At 44.0% G+C, this 17,402-nt stretch overlaps 1 protein-coding gene across 1 annotated transcript in view; it reads left to right on the top strand.

Annotated features, from left to right (window-relative positions):
* Window positions 1–17,402, top strand: part of CFAP44 (cilia and flagella associated protein 44) — a 60,871-nt gene that overhangs the window by 32,787 nt on the left and 10,682 nt on the right. Inside the window, exons 19-31 of the mRNA XM_090040923.1 lie at window positions 880–1,150; window positions 2,052–2,107; window positions 2,444–2,606; window positions 3,002–3,132; window positions 4,031–4,233; window positions 5,202–5,382; window positions 6,680–6,857; window positions 9,382–9,885; window positions 11,440–11,643; window positions 12,464–12,659; window positions 13,960–14,070; window positions 15,436–15,566; window positions 17,244–17,360. Coding sequence (XP_089897049.1) covers window positions 880–1,150; window positions 2,052–2,107; window positions 2,444–2,606; window positions 3,002–3,132; window positions 4,031–4,233; window positions 5,202–5,382; window positions 6,680–6,857; window positions 9,382–9,885; window positions 11,440–11,643; window positions 12,464–12,659; window positions 13,960–14,070; window positions 15,436–15,566; window positions 17,244–17,360 — 2,446 coding nt within the window. The remainder of the gene's footprint in view (window positions 1–879; window positions 1,151–2,051; window positions 2,108–2,443; window positions 2,607–3,001; window positions 3,133–4,030; window positions 4,234–5,201; window positions 5,383–6,679; window positions 6,858–9,381; window positions 9,886–11,439; window positions 11,644–12,463; window positions 12,660–13,959; window positions 14,071–15,435; window positions 15,567–17,243; window positions 17,361–17,402) is intronic.

Here is a 17,402-nt window from a genome sequence, read left to right as displayed (position 1 = left end):
TCCCACCCCCCATTCTTAACTCCTACACATCAGGTTTGGGTCTTGGGGAGGCAATGTCATAGATTCATATCACCTCCTCCCACCCCCCAAATGCCAGGATTGGGTCCTGGGGGCCAGGCACCACTCCTTGTGTGCCAGGATTGGGTCCCAGGAGCCTGGCGCTGCTTCCTCCCAGCTTTCCACTCTAGGATTAAGCCCTCATCACCCCCACTGGACCCTGTATTCTGGGATTGAGTGCTGGATCCAGCGTGCAGGGTCCAGGGCTCCCCAGGGTCCTGAGATCTGGCTACAAGGGAGTGGTGCCACCTCTCCACTGCTGCCACATTTCTAGACCTCATGGGGAGTCCCATGGGCTGGATTGGTATCACAGGCCAGATCTAGCCCACGGCCTGGAGGTTGAGCACCCCTGGCCTAGCACATTGCCTGGCTATTATGTGAATCGCAGAAGTGGAGGGGAGAACTACGTGCCACCTCCCCACATTATGTACTGCATAAGGCCTAGCATGATCTGTTCTTAATGAACCAGGGTTTGAGACAGCTGCACAGCTCTACTTTAGCTGCTAATTTGCCCAATGGGGTGAAATAATGCCTACAATCAATCTGCTCCTACTGCACAATGTATTGTGTCCGCTGGAACCATATAAGCCCAGTTTCCCTGGAAGCCTTCCCCTGGTCCACCCCAAGTGATCTTCTGAACCAATCCTGCATGGGTCAGTGAAAAACACAGTTCATGGTGTTCAGGGAGTGCAAGGGTGCCCTTGGACAGCCACTTAGCTTGTCAGTCACCTGCCTAGCACCTCTCCATTTAACCTTCATTGTTATAGCATTAATTGTTTTAGGTCAGCACCTTAAATTGTCTAGCCTATGTTCACTTTGCAGTATCAGCAAGCTGTTGATGTTCTGTGGGATGAAGGATGGAGCAGTGCGGGTTTACCCTCTCCAGGATAAAGAACTCTCGGTGGATACCCTGGACAGATACTGGTCCTTCAACATACATGACAATGATTATGGCCAAATCCAGGGGATCTATTCTAGTTATGATGACCGGTTTCTTGTTACCTGTGGAGCAGATGGCAACATCTTTACTTTTACTATCTTGTCCCCAGAGGACATTCAAAAAGAGCTAAGAGCCAAAGTTCCATCTCCAAGAGTAAGTGACTAAATGAAAACCTTTCAAAACTCTTCTTTACCGTGTTGTTCATGTGGGGAGGCTTACAACTTATTCTCCAAATCAAGTCAGGTCCTTCAACATTGTACAGTTCTCTATGCTGAATAATGCTGTGCCTAAACCTTTTGCATCATGTGTCATTTATGACAAAATTTGAAGTTTTCATACAAAATTTGCAAATTTGAATCCAGGGAAAATATCTGGTAATGCTCCTTCTGTTCTTGATGTTAAGGCTCAGGAATCCTATAGCTCAGGGATGCTAGACTGCCCCTCCTTGTGGGCTGGATCCAGAGTGCAGGGCCCCTCATTTGTCAGAGCCAGACATGGTGGTGGAGTAAGCAGCAGTGATGACCATAGGGGTTAATGCATCCATAGCTCATTTCCAACTGCTGACAACCATTCCCGGTGGGGCTTTGTACCCAGGATTTCAGAGGCAGGCATCACCATCAAATGCCCAGCCCCTCTGGGAGTCCCATGGGCCAGACAACATGGCTTCACTAGCCAGATATGGCCCATAGGCTGTATATTTGACACCCCCACTTAAGTAAACTAAGAATATCACCTTGTGCATTTGCAGACTGAGAAGCACAAAGATCTGACATATTTTTTTCTGAGGGCTGTAATGGAAATCCACAGAATTTTAATCATGCTGTATTACAGTTCAGTTTGGTGCCACTGTTTTCAGTGGTAATATTGGTCTCATCTTTTAGGTTGAAAGGAACATTTGAACCTGATGTTTGGTGGTTGTGGTGTTCATCATGAAAGTCTCATTTAGTTTCACAAACATCAGTTTGGCATTCTCCCTGACCTTTTGAACACCCTTGTCAGCTGCTGAGTGTTGCTGCTTTTTTTTAAAAGAACAAATAATATTTTTGATCCACAGAGAGAACTGGAAAAGGAGAAAGCTGCCGAAGATATTGAGGATCCCAGTGCCTACAGGTGGGATAGACTGTGATGAAGATAGGAGACTTTTCCATGTGCTGGTAACTCTGGGTGCTGACAGAAGTGACATTTGTCATGCAATTGGCCCCCTGAAAGTGATCTATAGCTGTGCTGTGACACGTGTGCATAGCTGCAGAGTGCTTTAAAAGTGGCTGATTGTGTGATAAATTAACCCTCATCCTAATGAGGGATCAGATGAAGGTGTTCCAAAGTGGAGCACCTTAGGGAACTTTTATCAATTGCTGCATGTGATCGGTGCTGGGCTAATGCCTGCTGATGTCTCTTTGCTTCCACCACTGAGACAGTGCCATTTCCTTTGTCCTGCATTTCCAGTATTGAGAATGCCAAGAAGAAAAAGGAATATGATCAGATAATGAAGGCCGCAGAGGACAAAAAGAATGAGAAGAGGCAAAAGCTAGCTGCCCTCAAGCAGGAGTTTCTTCATTTGCTTCAGAAGAATATGGAGCTGCCAAAACACATGCAGCTACTCAGAGAGGTACATCTGTTTTCATACAGGTCATTTATCCTTAGACTAGACTCCCATTTTTAAAAGGAACAGCATCCAGCGTGTTACAACTTTAGCCAACCTTTTCTCCCCTCATCCTACTCCAGAGCATTACAAGGTCACTGATGCACAGCCCATGTGGGTTGGGTCTAGTCCCTTAAGTACTTATATACCTAGGCCCTATATACCAGGAGCCGCAACTCACAGCTAATGCTGTGTGTCATGAGAGAAGTGTTTTCAAAGAACATGATTCTGCACTCTGGGGTGAATATTTATGCTAGTGTGCAGGCAACTCCTGCACCTGGACAAAAACATTTCTGAGAATTGTGGGTGCCATAGCTCAGTGGTTGGGACACCATGAAACGGTGTGTCTCACTTGTTTGCAGCAATTTGAAATGGACCACAGGATCTGTGAGGAGATGAATAGGCAGACAGCACAACGCATCCAGCAGGTGCAGAAAGAACTGGCTTGGGAACAGGAGAAGCATCAGATTGGATTGCAGAAATTGCAAAGTCGGTAAGTACTAGTTCTCTGTTACCTTCCTTCATCATTAGATCTTTCAGTTTCATCTGTCTTGAGAAATGAGACTGCAACTTTATTTTTGTTTATAGAACCAAAATTTATACATGTCATTTTTGTGACTTTCCTGTATGACTGCCTGTTTTGGATTCTTGGTGGGGAAAAAGAAAAAAACAAGGAATGCAAAGCAAGAAAATTACCTGACTGTTGATTAAGCTGTCCCTTTCTGTGGCAGCACAACTATGCTGTGAAAGAGTGCTCTGCTTCAGTTTCCCTGAATGGTGATGGCTAAGAAGTCTAGAAGAGCTGGAGAAACTTTGAGGGCTAACCTGTGGTGCTTTGGAAATCATAAAGGATGAGGTGTTGTTGACACAGTCCAAGGTGGTGGGATTAATTAATGTCTGTCAAAATTTGTCCTCATTCAGTCTGCACTTCTTTAACATACCTGCTCTATCTTAAACGCATAGGAACAAGGTATGGTTATTTTAAAAACAAACTAAACCTACCTCCTGAAACAAGGCATACATTTCTTCCCCTAGGGAGAGGATGATAGAACAAACACATTAGATCTGAATGGCATGTTGCTTAAGTCATGTTTCTTAATTATTGGAAGGTGGATGGTCAGAACTAGTGTGATAAGCATGGTATACAAACTATAGTGGCTGATATATCCCTTAAGTGGCTCTATCCCTAGATTTGATGAATGTCACAGGCATAGTGCTGTTACTTACTGGTTTGTATGCTCAGATATGATGACTGTGTAATAGTCATAGTTAGTGTAATGAATTGTTTAGGTCATTTTGGATAGCTACATGGGCTAAGTGAAGAATATTTGATAACTTGCTTCTGCATATCTCGGACAGTAAATAACGTTATCTCCATTTTGTTTCCTCAGATTTCGGGATACATTAGAATTTGATACTGTGGTTGTTCATGCTATGGGAAGTAATCATCAAGTCTCCACATACAGGCTTCTGGCAATTTCTGAGAAATATTACAAGGTTAAAAAACAAGGTCAGGCAGGGAAAAAGAGAGTAACCAAATATGATTGGAAAGGAAAAGAAGTAGAACAAAGAAGAGAAACCCTGAAAGAGACAAGTAAGGCATGCACAAAAACCTAAACATGCTTACATTATGTCCTTTCCATCCTTATTTTCACTGGGTTTATTTCTTCGTATAGCAATACTTCAGTACCTGTAATACCTCATCTCCAAATGCAGAAACCCAGTGGTCAAATGCAATCACATGGTATCGCTATGTTTTTTTAGTCATCACTTCATTTTCTCAGTCAACAGGTTTTCCAGCACCCTTTATTACTAAATGTTTTTTCACATTCTGGTTGATATCCACAAAATTCCATTAACTCAAAGGGGAAAATAAGCTTGTGTTGCCTCCTTTTTTATTGGTAATATGACATCAGTTAAGGAGACTGACTTCATTTAAACTCCACAAATTTATACTAGCTGGGTGCATCTATGTGTGCAAGTGATGCAAAGCAATACATTCAGGAGCAGTCTGAGCCAGAGTAAACTACTCCCAAGCAGAGCATCTACACATGTGCCTAGGACAGCAGCAATTTAAGCTGGGGTGGAGAAGGCCCAGGCTAGCAAGGGACTGGGGGAGAGAATGGGGGGGTCAGCCCCAGGCTCCAGGTGGCAGCATTGGGTGGTGGAAGGGTGGCTGGGGCACAAGAGTGACGAAAGTGTGAAGTCATCTGGCTAGGTAGCAGGAAGGAGTCTGCCTCTGGCTGCCTGGGCTGACCAGGCACAATTTATACCTGAATCTATGGTCAATGTCTACATGTGCATTTAATTGCAGTAAATTACCTCAGCATAACACAGTACTGTCCCCAACAGTACTATTTTACTGTGGTGTAAATTAGTTTATTTACTGCAGCCTAATACTGACGCATGTGTAGATGGAGATACTTTACTCTGCAACTAATTAGTCTACTCTGCAGTAAAGACCACTCAGTTGGACAGACCAGTATGGTTTACAATAGCTGTGACTGGCTTGTTTATCATATATAATTTCTTAACATCTATATATCCTCTCTCTTATCTCAGTTCCAGTTGCTGGAGTTACTGAGGAGGAGATGGAGGTTGAAAAGTTGAAGAAGAAGACACAGTCGCAAACTGCAGCAGCCCGTTTACTTGAAAACCAACTTGAGAAAATCAGAAAAATTGTTGAGAAAGCTGATAAAGCCAAAGCTAAGATCATGCAGAGAAAGAACGAATGGGAAGAACTGTGAGTCATGAATCAGAAGCTGCAGTCTTTTTCATGGGTGCTCTGTATCATGATCTGAAATAATCCTAGTTGGCTCATCTGTCTAATCCAGTGGTTCTCAAACTTTTTAGAAAAGGTATCCCTTGTTAGACACATGACACCCTCCATAATGTTTGGAGGGTTCATGGCTGCACCCCACTGTAAAAAATAATTTATTTATTACAGTGCTTACCTTGTTTGAAAGGGGAGACACAGTTGGGGTGGGAGAGTGGCCAGTCAGAGCAGAGCCTGAGCTTGATCTTATCTGCTGATCTCAAACCTCAGTGGCACTCTTCAAAGGATTTCACAGCACCTCAGGGTGCCCTGGCATCCTGGTTGAGAATTACTGGTCTAATCTAATCATAGTATCTTTAAAAACTAAGGACCCCGAGAGGCCATCCAATCCAACCCCTTGCTCAAGGCAAGACCATCTCTTTCCAAGCTATCCCAGTGTCTGTGCCCCTGTAAAGTTTTACATTTACATAATTCCACATTATTCTGAGGTGGAATAAATCATTCTGATCAGCTCCAAATATCAGTAATGGGCCACAAAGTTTTTTGATTCTTGTATTAGCCTTAGAATATTAATAGTGGCTGCTGTGTCTCATCTTGTTAAGTAATACCAGTTTGGAGGGTGAACTGACATTAGGGGTAGAAATGAAAAAACAGGGCTTTGAGTGTGCAAGCTCATGAAGTCAGTGAGGCTCTGACTCTTCTTAGACCTGTAGGTTTAGACCCAATACTGCATACTGCAGCCAAGTAGAACTTCACCAAGCTTTTCCCTGAGAACATCAGGATCACGTCCATGCTCATTAGCTGAGTCAGAATCTCATGATTCCCTTCCCCTGGGCTTTGATTTTGGGACATATTGCAGATGCTTGGTGCACCCCTTTTTCTTCAGGTCCTTTGCTAACTTGAATCAGGTTCACAGTGTGCTATCTACTTAGCAATGCTGTAGCTGGCTGCCCGCTACATCCAGGGTTCAGTCTAGATCCTGGGAGAGCTATTTAATTTTAAAAATCCACCTCTTTCTAGACACATTTGTCTTTCCTTTGATACGGAAGGAGATATTTTTCCCCAAGTACCTGAGGGTGATAGGTAAATTAAACATGTAGACAGAGTCTTCTGAAGAATTAATATTTTTCTAAACATTGTTTAACCCACTGCTGACTCCTAGATCAAATATCAAGCCCTATTGCACAAGGCAGGAATTTTGGACTGGATAACCTGGGAATCTTAGGCAATCTAAGACATTCTGCTTGTTTTTGGCACTCAACAGATTGAAGAGCAAACCCAGTGATAATTATGAGAACCCCAAGGATATTCAGGAGATCAAGATGGCTCAGGAAAACATGGGGGATTTCAAACTGAAGACAGCCACTAACTATAAGATCCCTGAGCACATGCGCATGAATGCAGAGAAGAAGAAGATGCAGCTTGCCTCGCTAGAAGTGGTGGTATGGGAACAGATTCCCTGGGGCTGTGATTGTACCTGTTTTGGAAAGCAAAGTATAGAAAACCAGCCACTACAAAAAAGGCTTGAGAGGGAATGGAGGTGGGGTAGGAACTGCTGAGAACGGACCGTGCACAGTCAGCTTTAGCTGCAAACCATTAACTAAGCAGATACTGTAAGCATGGGAATTTATCTTTTCTAGCATGTTGATGGAAACACCAGATATTCTTCATGCTTCAGAGAACAGTACCATCCAGTGGCTGAGACATTTTCCCCAGAAATTAAGTGAACTAACCAAAAAAAACCCTTCTCATGTTCCCAGTTACAGAAACACTCAATGTTTTTGTTATTTGAAGGCAGAGGCAGCAACAGTGTTGTCCCCAGGTGGAAGGGGGACTATTATGGACAGGCTACAGGGAAATAGACATCCAGAGGCCAGAGACTGGGTACCTATTGCAGTGCCACCTGCTTTGTAATAGGACAGTAGGGCAGAGCTCTGCGTGGGCAATCGGCACTGTTAAGGTGGCCAGAGCAGTGGTTGCAAGCTGTTCCAAGAGATAATTATCAGGCTTTGATTAGTAACCCCTGTGGATGGCTGAGGAGCCACCTGACTAGAAGGGATTGGGAAGTTTATAAGCTCAGTGTCAAAGCCAAAGAAATCAGTTTGGCTACACTGAGGCAGGGAGAACAGCTCCCAGGAAGGGAAGGGCTGCTCCCAGGGGCCAGGGCTGCTCTGATGAGGGGAGGAGAGATTTCCTTTTAAAGTGGTAGTTTTGTTTTCCTGATGTTTTGTTTGCCCAGAAGGAAGGTTTATGTTAAAGCGGTTGTTTGTTTTAATGTTTTGATTCATACTGATGTTTTGGGTTGGAACAAGAGGGGAGGTGGAGATCCCAGCAGTGCCTGAGAGGCACGTGACTGCCCTGAGCCCTGCCAGAAGCTGGGTTCAAAGTGTGAGCAGGCGGTGGCCAGGAGAGGGGTTACGGCATAGTGAAAATGAGGAAGACATAACTGTAACACAAATTGGGTGGAGACAGGGCCAGGACCCCAGTGCCCTAACCAGGATGGAGAAGAAATTGGAGTAGGTGAGGCAGGGCTGGAACCTAGAAGCCAGGTCCAGCACAGCGGGTCTAGGCAGAAAGGGCCCAGTGAGAGAAAAGGGGCTGAGGCTGGGAAGCCTGAGGCCCCTACAAGGGAAAGTGAATACATGGTAACACCTATGAGGTGTGGATGTGACTGCAGAGGAGGTGAGAGGCCACAAATAGCCCTTAAGGTGAAAGGTACCCTGGGGGTGGGGGCTGGCATGGATGTGCCAAGTTGACCCATGTAGCATGTAAGGGGAAGGATTGGGACCAGTGGTTCTGAGAGGGACCAGCTAGCCGCAGAACAAACAATGACTTCATCTGGGACCCATGGGCAGCCTCCCTTTTCACCAAGCATCTCATTACATCTAGATGTGGCAGGAGAGGGAAAAGGAAGGGGACCCAGGAAGCTGGATCAGAGCAGGAATTACAAGGCCACCATGGAGCATAATGGCTACCTTTGGGGCTGATCCTTGTTACAGTCTCACCAAGAGGATATTGTTTTTTTCAGTGGGCTCAGCACATTCCACAAGAAGGATTGCTTCCTTCTGGCACTTGAACTCTGGAAAATTTGTAGTGAGAAGTTTCTTTTGTGATCACTCATTTTCCTTACTATATCAGTGGATTATGAGGGTATATAATGGAGGGGGGGGGACGGGGCAGATCCCTCCACCTTTCAACTCCTTTTACCCAACAAAAGTGCACAGAGCATAGATTCCACACGGTGTCCTCGACACTCTCCTTTTCAGTTTCTTCTTATGATGCTAGTTAAGAGTCTCCAGGAATTTGTTTAGATAAATTAAATGGTACTGAAGTAATCTGCAAACACTCCCTCCTAGTACTCCTTTGGCTTGCCATCTAGAACTGATGTCCACTGCCTTAAAGGGTAATGCTTCTTGCTAATCTCAGAGTATGTGGAATTCATTTGAAGAAGGAAAAGAGGTGACTCGCTCTTAGCCATCATTGTTTGAGAGTGCCACCTCATCGTAGCCATACTCTGCCCACTTCACCTAAGTGTCTGAAGTGAGGGAAAATTCCCAAATTAGGGAAGGAACTGCTGGCTGTTTAGGGGCCCTGTCATATATTTCTATCCTTGGAATTCTGGATGAGGGAGAGGGTGGGCTAATGGTCCTAACAGATGCTGCTGGCTAGAGAAATCCATCAGCTCAAAAGTAGGAGGCCCTGATCTCCCAAATGTGAATATGCAGAGGTGCCACATTGAAGGAACAGTAAAGGGAAGTAAAGATCTTCCCTTCCTTTGCCTTCTTAAGCATTTAAACCCTTCTGCACTGGGCAAGTTAGAAGGCAGAGTAGACATATGTCTTATAAACTAACTGAATCAGAGATGCTGACTGTGCACTTGATTGCTTACCTGAGTCGGGAAAGAATTTACACAGCAGAAGTATCATTGGGAAGTCATGCTAAAATTGCTTTTCCTTCTCTCTCCAGATCCATGAGAAGAAATTGAACATGAACAAATGGATCATCTCCCTGCGGGACCTCAAGGTGGCCATTATTGAAGAGATCAACTGTCTAGTGCAAGAACTGAAATCCATACAGTCTGCCCTGGACCCATCTGAACAACTCCCTGTTCCCCCAATACCTCAGTTACACCCAGAGGAGATTCCAGAAAAAAAGTTCCAGTATGACAATGAAATCCTCCAGAAGTTCAAACATGAGCAGGACCAAAAAACTAGGCTTTCAGAGCAGGTGGGAGAGTCTTCCTCATTTGGTCTCTTCCGTACAAGTTTTTTTCGTTCTCCTTCTCTAAAGGAAATGGATATCTCTGCACGGACTTCAAGTGTGAGATCAATGAGAACAGCATCTTCAGTTGTTTCAGTGCAGCCAAGGGTTTTTGAGATTGAAAAGGCAGAACCAACAGAGATGGACCAGGACACTCTCAAGAAAGAAAGGATCAAAAACATTTACCTACAGGAGACCTTGATCAAACGGGTAGGAGATTAAAAGTGACTGACCACTCTAATCCCCAAAACAAAACCAGTTCACAGAGCTTTCTTCCCATCTGTCCCAGTGCTGTAATAGCAACTCTTTCACTTTTTGGAAGTCTTTTGGAAGTTCAGGAGACCTTGCTTGGAGCGAACTGTGGAGCTGATGCATTATACTGCTGAAAGAGCATTAGAAGACCAATGCGGGTGTGTCCACACAAGACTAATCTACTGTGCAGAAAAGTGTCACTAAGTAACCATGCTAATAAAACATTGCACAGTAAATTAGTATACTGCACAATTATCTTGTATCTGTAAATACAGGTACTAAATGAATGGAGACAGGAGCAGATCAATGCAGGGACTGGATCCCTCTGTGCTCCCTGTCTCAGCACTGTGGGAATCCTGGCTCCCCATGGGAGTGGGGAGCTACCGGTAGGGCAGCCAGCAGTAAGCCCCTGGCTGGGTGAGCAATCCCCGCCCACCAGGGGACTCACTGCAAGCTGCCCACCAGTGAATCAGGGCAGGGGGCTGGGACTTGCCCCTCCTCCATAGCTGTTTCCCAGCCCAGTGCCCTGTTTGAATGATTGGGCCAGGTGCTGGGAAGAGTCCCTCTCCCATACAGCTGTTTCTCAGGCCCCCTGTCCAGATTGCCCGACTGAGACACAGGATTGGGAAACAACTGCAGGGAAGGGGCAGGTCCCAGCCAGCTCCAGGCTGCACAGGGAAACCCTGCTGGGCACAGGGCTTGTCCCCATGTGCATAGTGTAGGAGAGTTCTGCAGCAGCAGCTCTCTTGCTCCGTGCCTATCAGGACCCCTCCCAATGTGTATGGGGCCAAGAGACAACTCTGTCCTGGCCCTGGGTGCTTGGGGACCAGCCCCATGCACTCTGCCAGCACCAGGGCTAGCATCCAGGGGGAGCCTGAAGCTCCCCCTGGCTGCTGCAGGGGGGCAGAGCAGGGTGGGAGTAGCCCTGTACCAGGCTGCTCCCACTGGGAGCAAATCTGCTCCCAAGAGGGATCACGTGTAGATATGCTTCTCAGTAGGCTTACTGCACAGTCAGCCTACTTTGAATTAATAGCATGTATAGACATGCCCAGTGAGTATTAACTGGTCTCTAAAAATACTGTTTGGTTAGCCTGCCATTGAAAGGTGTTAGTAAGTGTACTTGCCCAAGGAAGACATTGGCAGATATTCTGCAAGATGATTTAGAAGGCAGGGGTCAGTAGCATGAATTTACTGCTGCAGGAGGCAGGACATTCTTCAGGTCAGGCTAGAACACTATAGGGAGGGAAACACTTCACTTGAATAATTTTGAGGGTGGAGGGTGGTTTGAGCAGTGAAAAGCATCTGTGGCATTTCTGATGATTTATGTGCTCCTTCTGCAGTGATACCAAAACATTCTCTGTAGTTAATTTTAATTTTGTTGTCCTAAGTACCCAAGTAAATCATCATAAATGCTGTTGGCAAATTCTTGATTTGCTTTTCTGCTCCTGTTGCCTTGCATAGCGTCATTTCCTGATATCTGCCTGCTCAATTTTGCCCTTCCCCATGCTCCAGATCAATGAGTTGATGGTCACCTTTGATGCTGAGCTCCGCCTCCTGAGGCATCAGAAGCTGAAGTTGGATGTGCAGATGAAGTGTGCTGACCTACGGCACATCACGTGGTTTGAGGAGCTGCTTCTCCTCAAGAACTTTGAGAAACATGAGGACATTCTTCAGGAGCGTGTCAACAGTCTTATCAGTGAGGAAGAGGGCATGCAAGTATGTAGGCTAGAGCAGCTGATTTATCTTTTGATGGGGCTGGAAACAAATATGCTACAAAAAAGAGGGTGGATCCCTTTGCTTCTCTGTGCACCAAGCCAATGCCTTAGTACTGCATACCAAGAAAAGAAAATGCCCTAAATTATCATGCAGAGACAGTCATTTTAAGCCTAAATAGAGAATCCATTTTGTCCCTCAGGTTGTATGTAATAGATTATGGGAAGTGTGAAATAAAAGGCTGTTATCCTACCGTGGTTCTGCTGTGGGTGACCACTATCAAAATAGAATCTTAGAAACGTCGGGCTGAAAGGGACCTCCAGAGGTCATCTAGTCCAACCCCCTGCCTGAGGCAGGATCATCCCTATCCAAACCATCCCATGTAAATCCATAATCTAAGCTCTTTGTAAAACTACCATCAACCCTGGCTTTTGTCAGATCAAGGTAAAGATTAATGACAGATTTTTGACAACTGTTTCTTCTTTATGTATCCATACAGTTTGATAATTCAGTCACTGAAATGGTTAAATCATAACAAAACAAGAACTCGTATAGGGGTTTCCTCTGAAGATCTCAAACACTTTGCAAAGGGGGGCAGGTGTGATTATCCTCATTTTACCTACGATGAACCTGAACCAAAGAGAGGGAAAACAACTTGCTTGGTACTACACAGGGAACTACTGGCAGAGAGCTGGGCATTCATTCAGACCCTGTGCCCATTGCAAGTCCATTACTGGCTAACCAGAAGTGGACCAGCAGTTTAAAAGGCTAGTGTTCTAATAGTCTTCTCTCAGCCTAAGGATTGGATTTTGATTTTTTTTAGTGGAAATTAAACAACTACCTTGCACAGATGGAAGAAAAAAAAAGTGAGATTGCAAAACTTCAGGAACGTGAGAAAGCCCTCTATGCCACCTTCCAAGCATCCCTTGGAGAAAACAACAACTTTGCCAGCTTCCTTACTAAGGTCCTGAAAAAGAAGATCAGGCGTGTTAAGAAGAAGGAAACAGAAGGAGAAGCAGGTTAGAAATACCATTTCTTTAGGTCTATATATTATGTTTGAAGTATGGAAGCCACTGCTATTCACTGAAACATTGGACATATACATTGCTTGAGTTAGTTAAAAAAAAATCACCTGGGCAGATCCCATTTGTTCTACAGGACCAAAGTGGCTGCATCTACACAAGACACCGACTGTGTAGTCCTTACTGTGCAGTCATTTAATAATTATATAAACAAATACTAAATGGCTGTGCTGTAACTAGAGTTACTGCGTAGTAATGTCACCAAATGGCTTTTTTGTGATGCTGACTGTGCAGTAGCTCATTATTACTGTGCAGTAGTAACAAGCTACTGTGCAGTAAGCATCTTGGGTAGATGTGGCCAATGTATTGTAATCACCTTGGGAAATAATGGCATTATAACCCAGGCCCCTGATTTGACAGTATTTGTAGTGTTAACAGACTCTTGAAAGGCAGTTCCTGTAGGTCGGTGTTGAGAGACATTAATGTTGGGTGGGAACAAGGGACAAAGTTTTGTAGAGCTGCTGCTGATATCACATGAGAGGTGTGGATAGCTGTTAGTCTGGTGTCTATGTGCATAACATTTTCCTTCAGTCTTTTTTGATTACTATGGGACCATCCCCCCACCTATAATTATAGGCTAGTCACTGTAAGAATCATTCTAATAATGTCACTCATGTGACAACATTTATTATTAAAATATTCACATTCATTTGTCAGGTTTTGCTTGCTGTGTTAGTTTTAAAGTGCTTAAGATTAGGCAGTGTTTTGGTCTGAAATATTTGTTCGGTATTTGTTCTCTGATTTGGCATTTGATTCCAAGGAGGTTATGTACTATATAAATAAACAGCAAATTTTGGCAATTACAACACACAATTCATCTTTTACTACCTGGACACATCTTTTCTGTTTGTTGGTTTCCTCAGGAGAATGTTAAACCTATGTGCTGACTGACTCCAAATTGTTCAATTCAGAATAGCTAATATATTGCATTACATACAGAGAAAGTGGGGAGATACTTGAGGAAGGGAATACAGAAAAGGAAGAAAAGCGTTATTTCGCTGTGCATGTTCCTGGAGTGAGTGATCCTTCTTCCACGTCTTTGACCTGTGCATTCAGTGAATTAGTGGAAAGGACTTAACAAGATAATCACCCTTAAAACATTGGGATGACTGGGGATGTATTCACTACTATGCTGTTGCTCCTTAGGGCTCTGTTGGCCTGCAGTACAGCCAATGGACCTGGCACATATTAAAACCTGTTTTTGGTATGTACCAACACTTTTACCTTCCTCTCCTAGATGAAGAAGAGGAAAGTGAGGAAGAGAGTGATGACGAGTCCAGCTTCGAGAGTGATGAAGAAGATTCGGGATCTGAAGACGAAGTCTTTGATGACTCTGTTTGCCCAAAAAGTAAGTGAGCTGTTACTCTCCTTTAGTTTGTGAGCAAACACTGTAAATTTACACTGAAAAATAGGATTTTTCAGTAGTCTAATGTAATTTTTATGAGCCAGAGTTTCCCCCCATTTAAGTTCTTGAGTAGCACTTTGCTCCTTAAGTAACTTCAATGACACACATTGGACTACTACTTGCAGGGCAGTGTATTACCCAGTTTGAGGAGGGGGACAGAAGTTTGTTTTGTCCCTGTAGCTCATTTTCCCCTGTAAAATGGAGGCAGTAATACCTGTTGCTAAAGGGTGGTGTAATAATTCATGAACTGGAATTATTTAAAACCCTGGAAAAAGTAAAAGGCTAGTTATTAAGAATTAATTATTACATGTGAAGGAAAAACTCACAATATCAAGGGTGATTCCTCAAGAGGACAGAATTTCCATGACTGGTGCTGGAACATGTAATGTATACTCTCACCATGGAAACCCAAAGAATAGGCTTGTTTGCTAGGATTGTATTTCTCCAAACTGGGGAAATCCTGGATGGCTCTGAATTTGGTGGGTAAATTAAGCACTTTCCTACCACCTCATGGTTTGAGGAAGTATTGCTGGCTGTTTCTTAGATTTGGCAGCAAAGATTGAGGGATTTATTTTCAAATAAATTGGTCTATACAGCATTTCTGCAAACTCCTACCTCCCTTTTCAGAAAGTTGAGAATTTCGTATTTTCGGTGAGTAAAATTATTTGTGCATTTCTGAGCTCAGGCCGATATGTTTTTATGACCCTTTGCTAAGGTTGGGGTTTTTTAGGCTAGTTTGTTAGACTTGATAAGCAGGTTGCCTAGGCATATTTTTATCACTATTTTGTGACTTTGATGGAGGTATTAGTATCCATATTTTTTCCTCCCACAACACAGCCTCCACACAGCTATAATTCATCCCATGAGCAGGTCTGATCTGTGCACTGGATAAGGGAGGGGCCCCGTGGGAAAATTAGTATGCGTTCTGGTAATTCATAGTTGTCTCCTGAAGTAAGGTTGCTCAGGAAACCTTATTTTCAGTATTTCCTAACTCAGGAGCGTTTGACTTTCAGTACTGGCAAAACACCTTATTTTGTTCTGTCCTCATTTTTGAAAACCGCTGCACTGTTTCAGTTGAGATTGAAAGAAACCCAGTCTGAAACAAACATAAAAAAGATTTCAACCTAAGTAGTTCATGTTTGGCAAATGTATAAGCAATTGAAAATGAGGTCTTGTAATGGAAAGTGCTGGGCAGCCTAACCTTCATCCTGGTGGGGAGCTACCAGCTCAGTTTATAATTGTAACAAAATCCAAACTAGGCCAAAGCCATCCCACTGGTTTAATCTGAACCTTGCCCTTCCTTCTCAGATTGTGATGAAGCGCTCTTTGAAAACACTCTTCAGCTCCGTGAGAAGCGATTGGACATTGAGGAGGCCTTAGCAGAAGAGAAAAAAGTTATTGATAACCTCAGAAAAGAATATGATGCTTTGGCTAAAAAGGTAGCATAATTTCCCAGTCTCCCAGCACACCACAGCCAGGTGTGGGCAGGTGGGAATACCATGTTCCTGGAATTGGCATCTTTTTGTTGGGATTGAAACCCAAGGGCTTCACCTCTCACAGGCAGTATTTATGTTGAAGACTGCAGTATAGCATAGACATACCCAGGCTAGGTTGGCTACTACTTTGTCAAGCTGCAGTATCTTGGGGCTCAGCTTAGGCTAACTTTGAGAAAGCTGAAGTTTACTGGATGATTACTACAACAATATTTCTAGATGCTAAACCCAAGAAAGCCCAGGCAAAACTGCAAGGAAAGTAATGGTATTCTGCTCGCAGAAATACCCCCTTTCCTAACAGTTTGGCACAATGGTCTTTTTGTCCTGCTCTGAAGTAGTATGTGGCATTGTTGTGTGTTGCTAGAGTCGCAGCATTTGATGCTGCTAGCAACTGGTGAAGCCAGCCCTGTATGGAGCATGTGTTGTGCACTCAGGGATGTAATGGATCACTAGAGAGAGGAAAAATATTGGTTTTTTGCTGTGATCTCTGTTTTGTAATTTGACTGCATGATGCATCTGAAAATATATTACCCTGTGCATCTTCCTGTGTTTGGTCCCAGCGTAAAGATATAAAGGTAGATTCTTCACTGGAGAAAACCAGCATAGCGCCATTGAAGTCACTGGATCCACTCTGAGAATTCAGGTTCTTAGGCTGCTGCATCATTTGCCTTATGCCATAGCCATTTCAAGAGTAAGGTTTTGCAGAGTGAAATTTGTGTCCTTGTGTGTACATACATCCTTTGCAGTAAGAGCAAATGAACTTCAGAAAAATCTTCTCTTTAGATATGTCCACTGCACTTGCTGTGGTAATCATTCAATAAACCTCAGCCTGGTTGCAATGTTCTTTTTTAAAAAACAAAATAACCCCCCAACCAAAGTTTAATTATCTCTAAATGGTTGTTTTTGTGCTCTCATCTTCCAATTTTAACTTGCTCTGAAATCCCATGTTCTTTCTGTGCTGGGTGTTTCTATGTTGAAGCTCCAAATTTCCTGTAACTTCCAGCAAATGTACTCAGTTTACAAGTGGGATTTTTTTAAGCCTTTCCTAACTGCCGACACCACAAATTCACCCTGGGTTCTGCCAGCCTAGCCAGGCTCTTGCCTTCTCAGACAGAATCAATAAACATTTCCGAGCAGAACACAGTGACACAATCCTGTTGCTGATGTGTAGATACAATCAGACTTCAGCTCCTTGCTCCTGCGGCCTTGTGGATTATGCGGGGTAGCGGAAGTGAGAGCCTGCTCTAATTATTGCATGAAGCAGTTGTCCTTCAATATGTATAGCAACAGAGCTTATTTGGTAATAACGGGTCATCCTTGCAGAGACACATTCTGCATGGAAGCTCAGTTTAAAAAACTGATGATCCTTTTGCTGGGCAGGGATGGGCTCTACAGATGACAAGACAGAACCAACTAATGTGGCCCTTCCTCACTGCATTCCCTTCCAATTGAGCAACAGTTGCCACCACTCCCATGCAGAACCCAACCCCTTCCAAAACCAGGGGCCCAAGACCACACATCTAAGCCCATCCCAGAGTGTCCTTCTATGGCCATGGCCACAATGGCTGATTAAATTGTAGATTACAAAATTTTCACATTTGTCCATGGCTTGGCTTCCTGCAGGTGAAAGTGGTAGAGGCCAGCCTTGACACCGCCGAGGGAGCCCTGGAAGCCTATCAGCGGGAGAAGCAGCAGAGGGTGAATGAGCTGCATGTAGTAGTGCCTCTGAAGCTACATCAGGTGACACAGGAGTGCGCTACTGTTTATTACCTCTGGCTTAGA

Source organism: Crocodylus siamensis, chromosome 1, assembly GCF_052110815.1.
Source record: "Crocodylus siamensis isolate JL-2025a chromosome 1, ASM5211081v1, whole genome shotgun sequence".
NCBI lineage: Eukaryota > Metazoa > Chordata > Crocodylia > Crocodylidae > Crocodylus > Crocodylus siamensis.
Note: the sequence above shows the minus strand (reverse complement) of the source record. Positions and strands in the feature narration are given on the sequence as shown.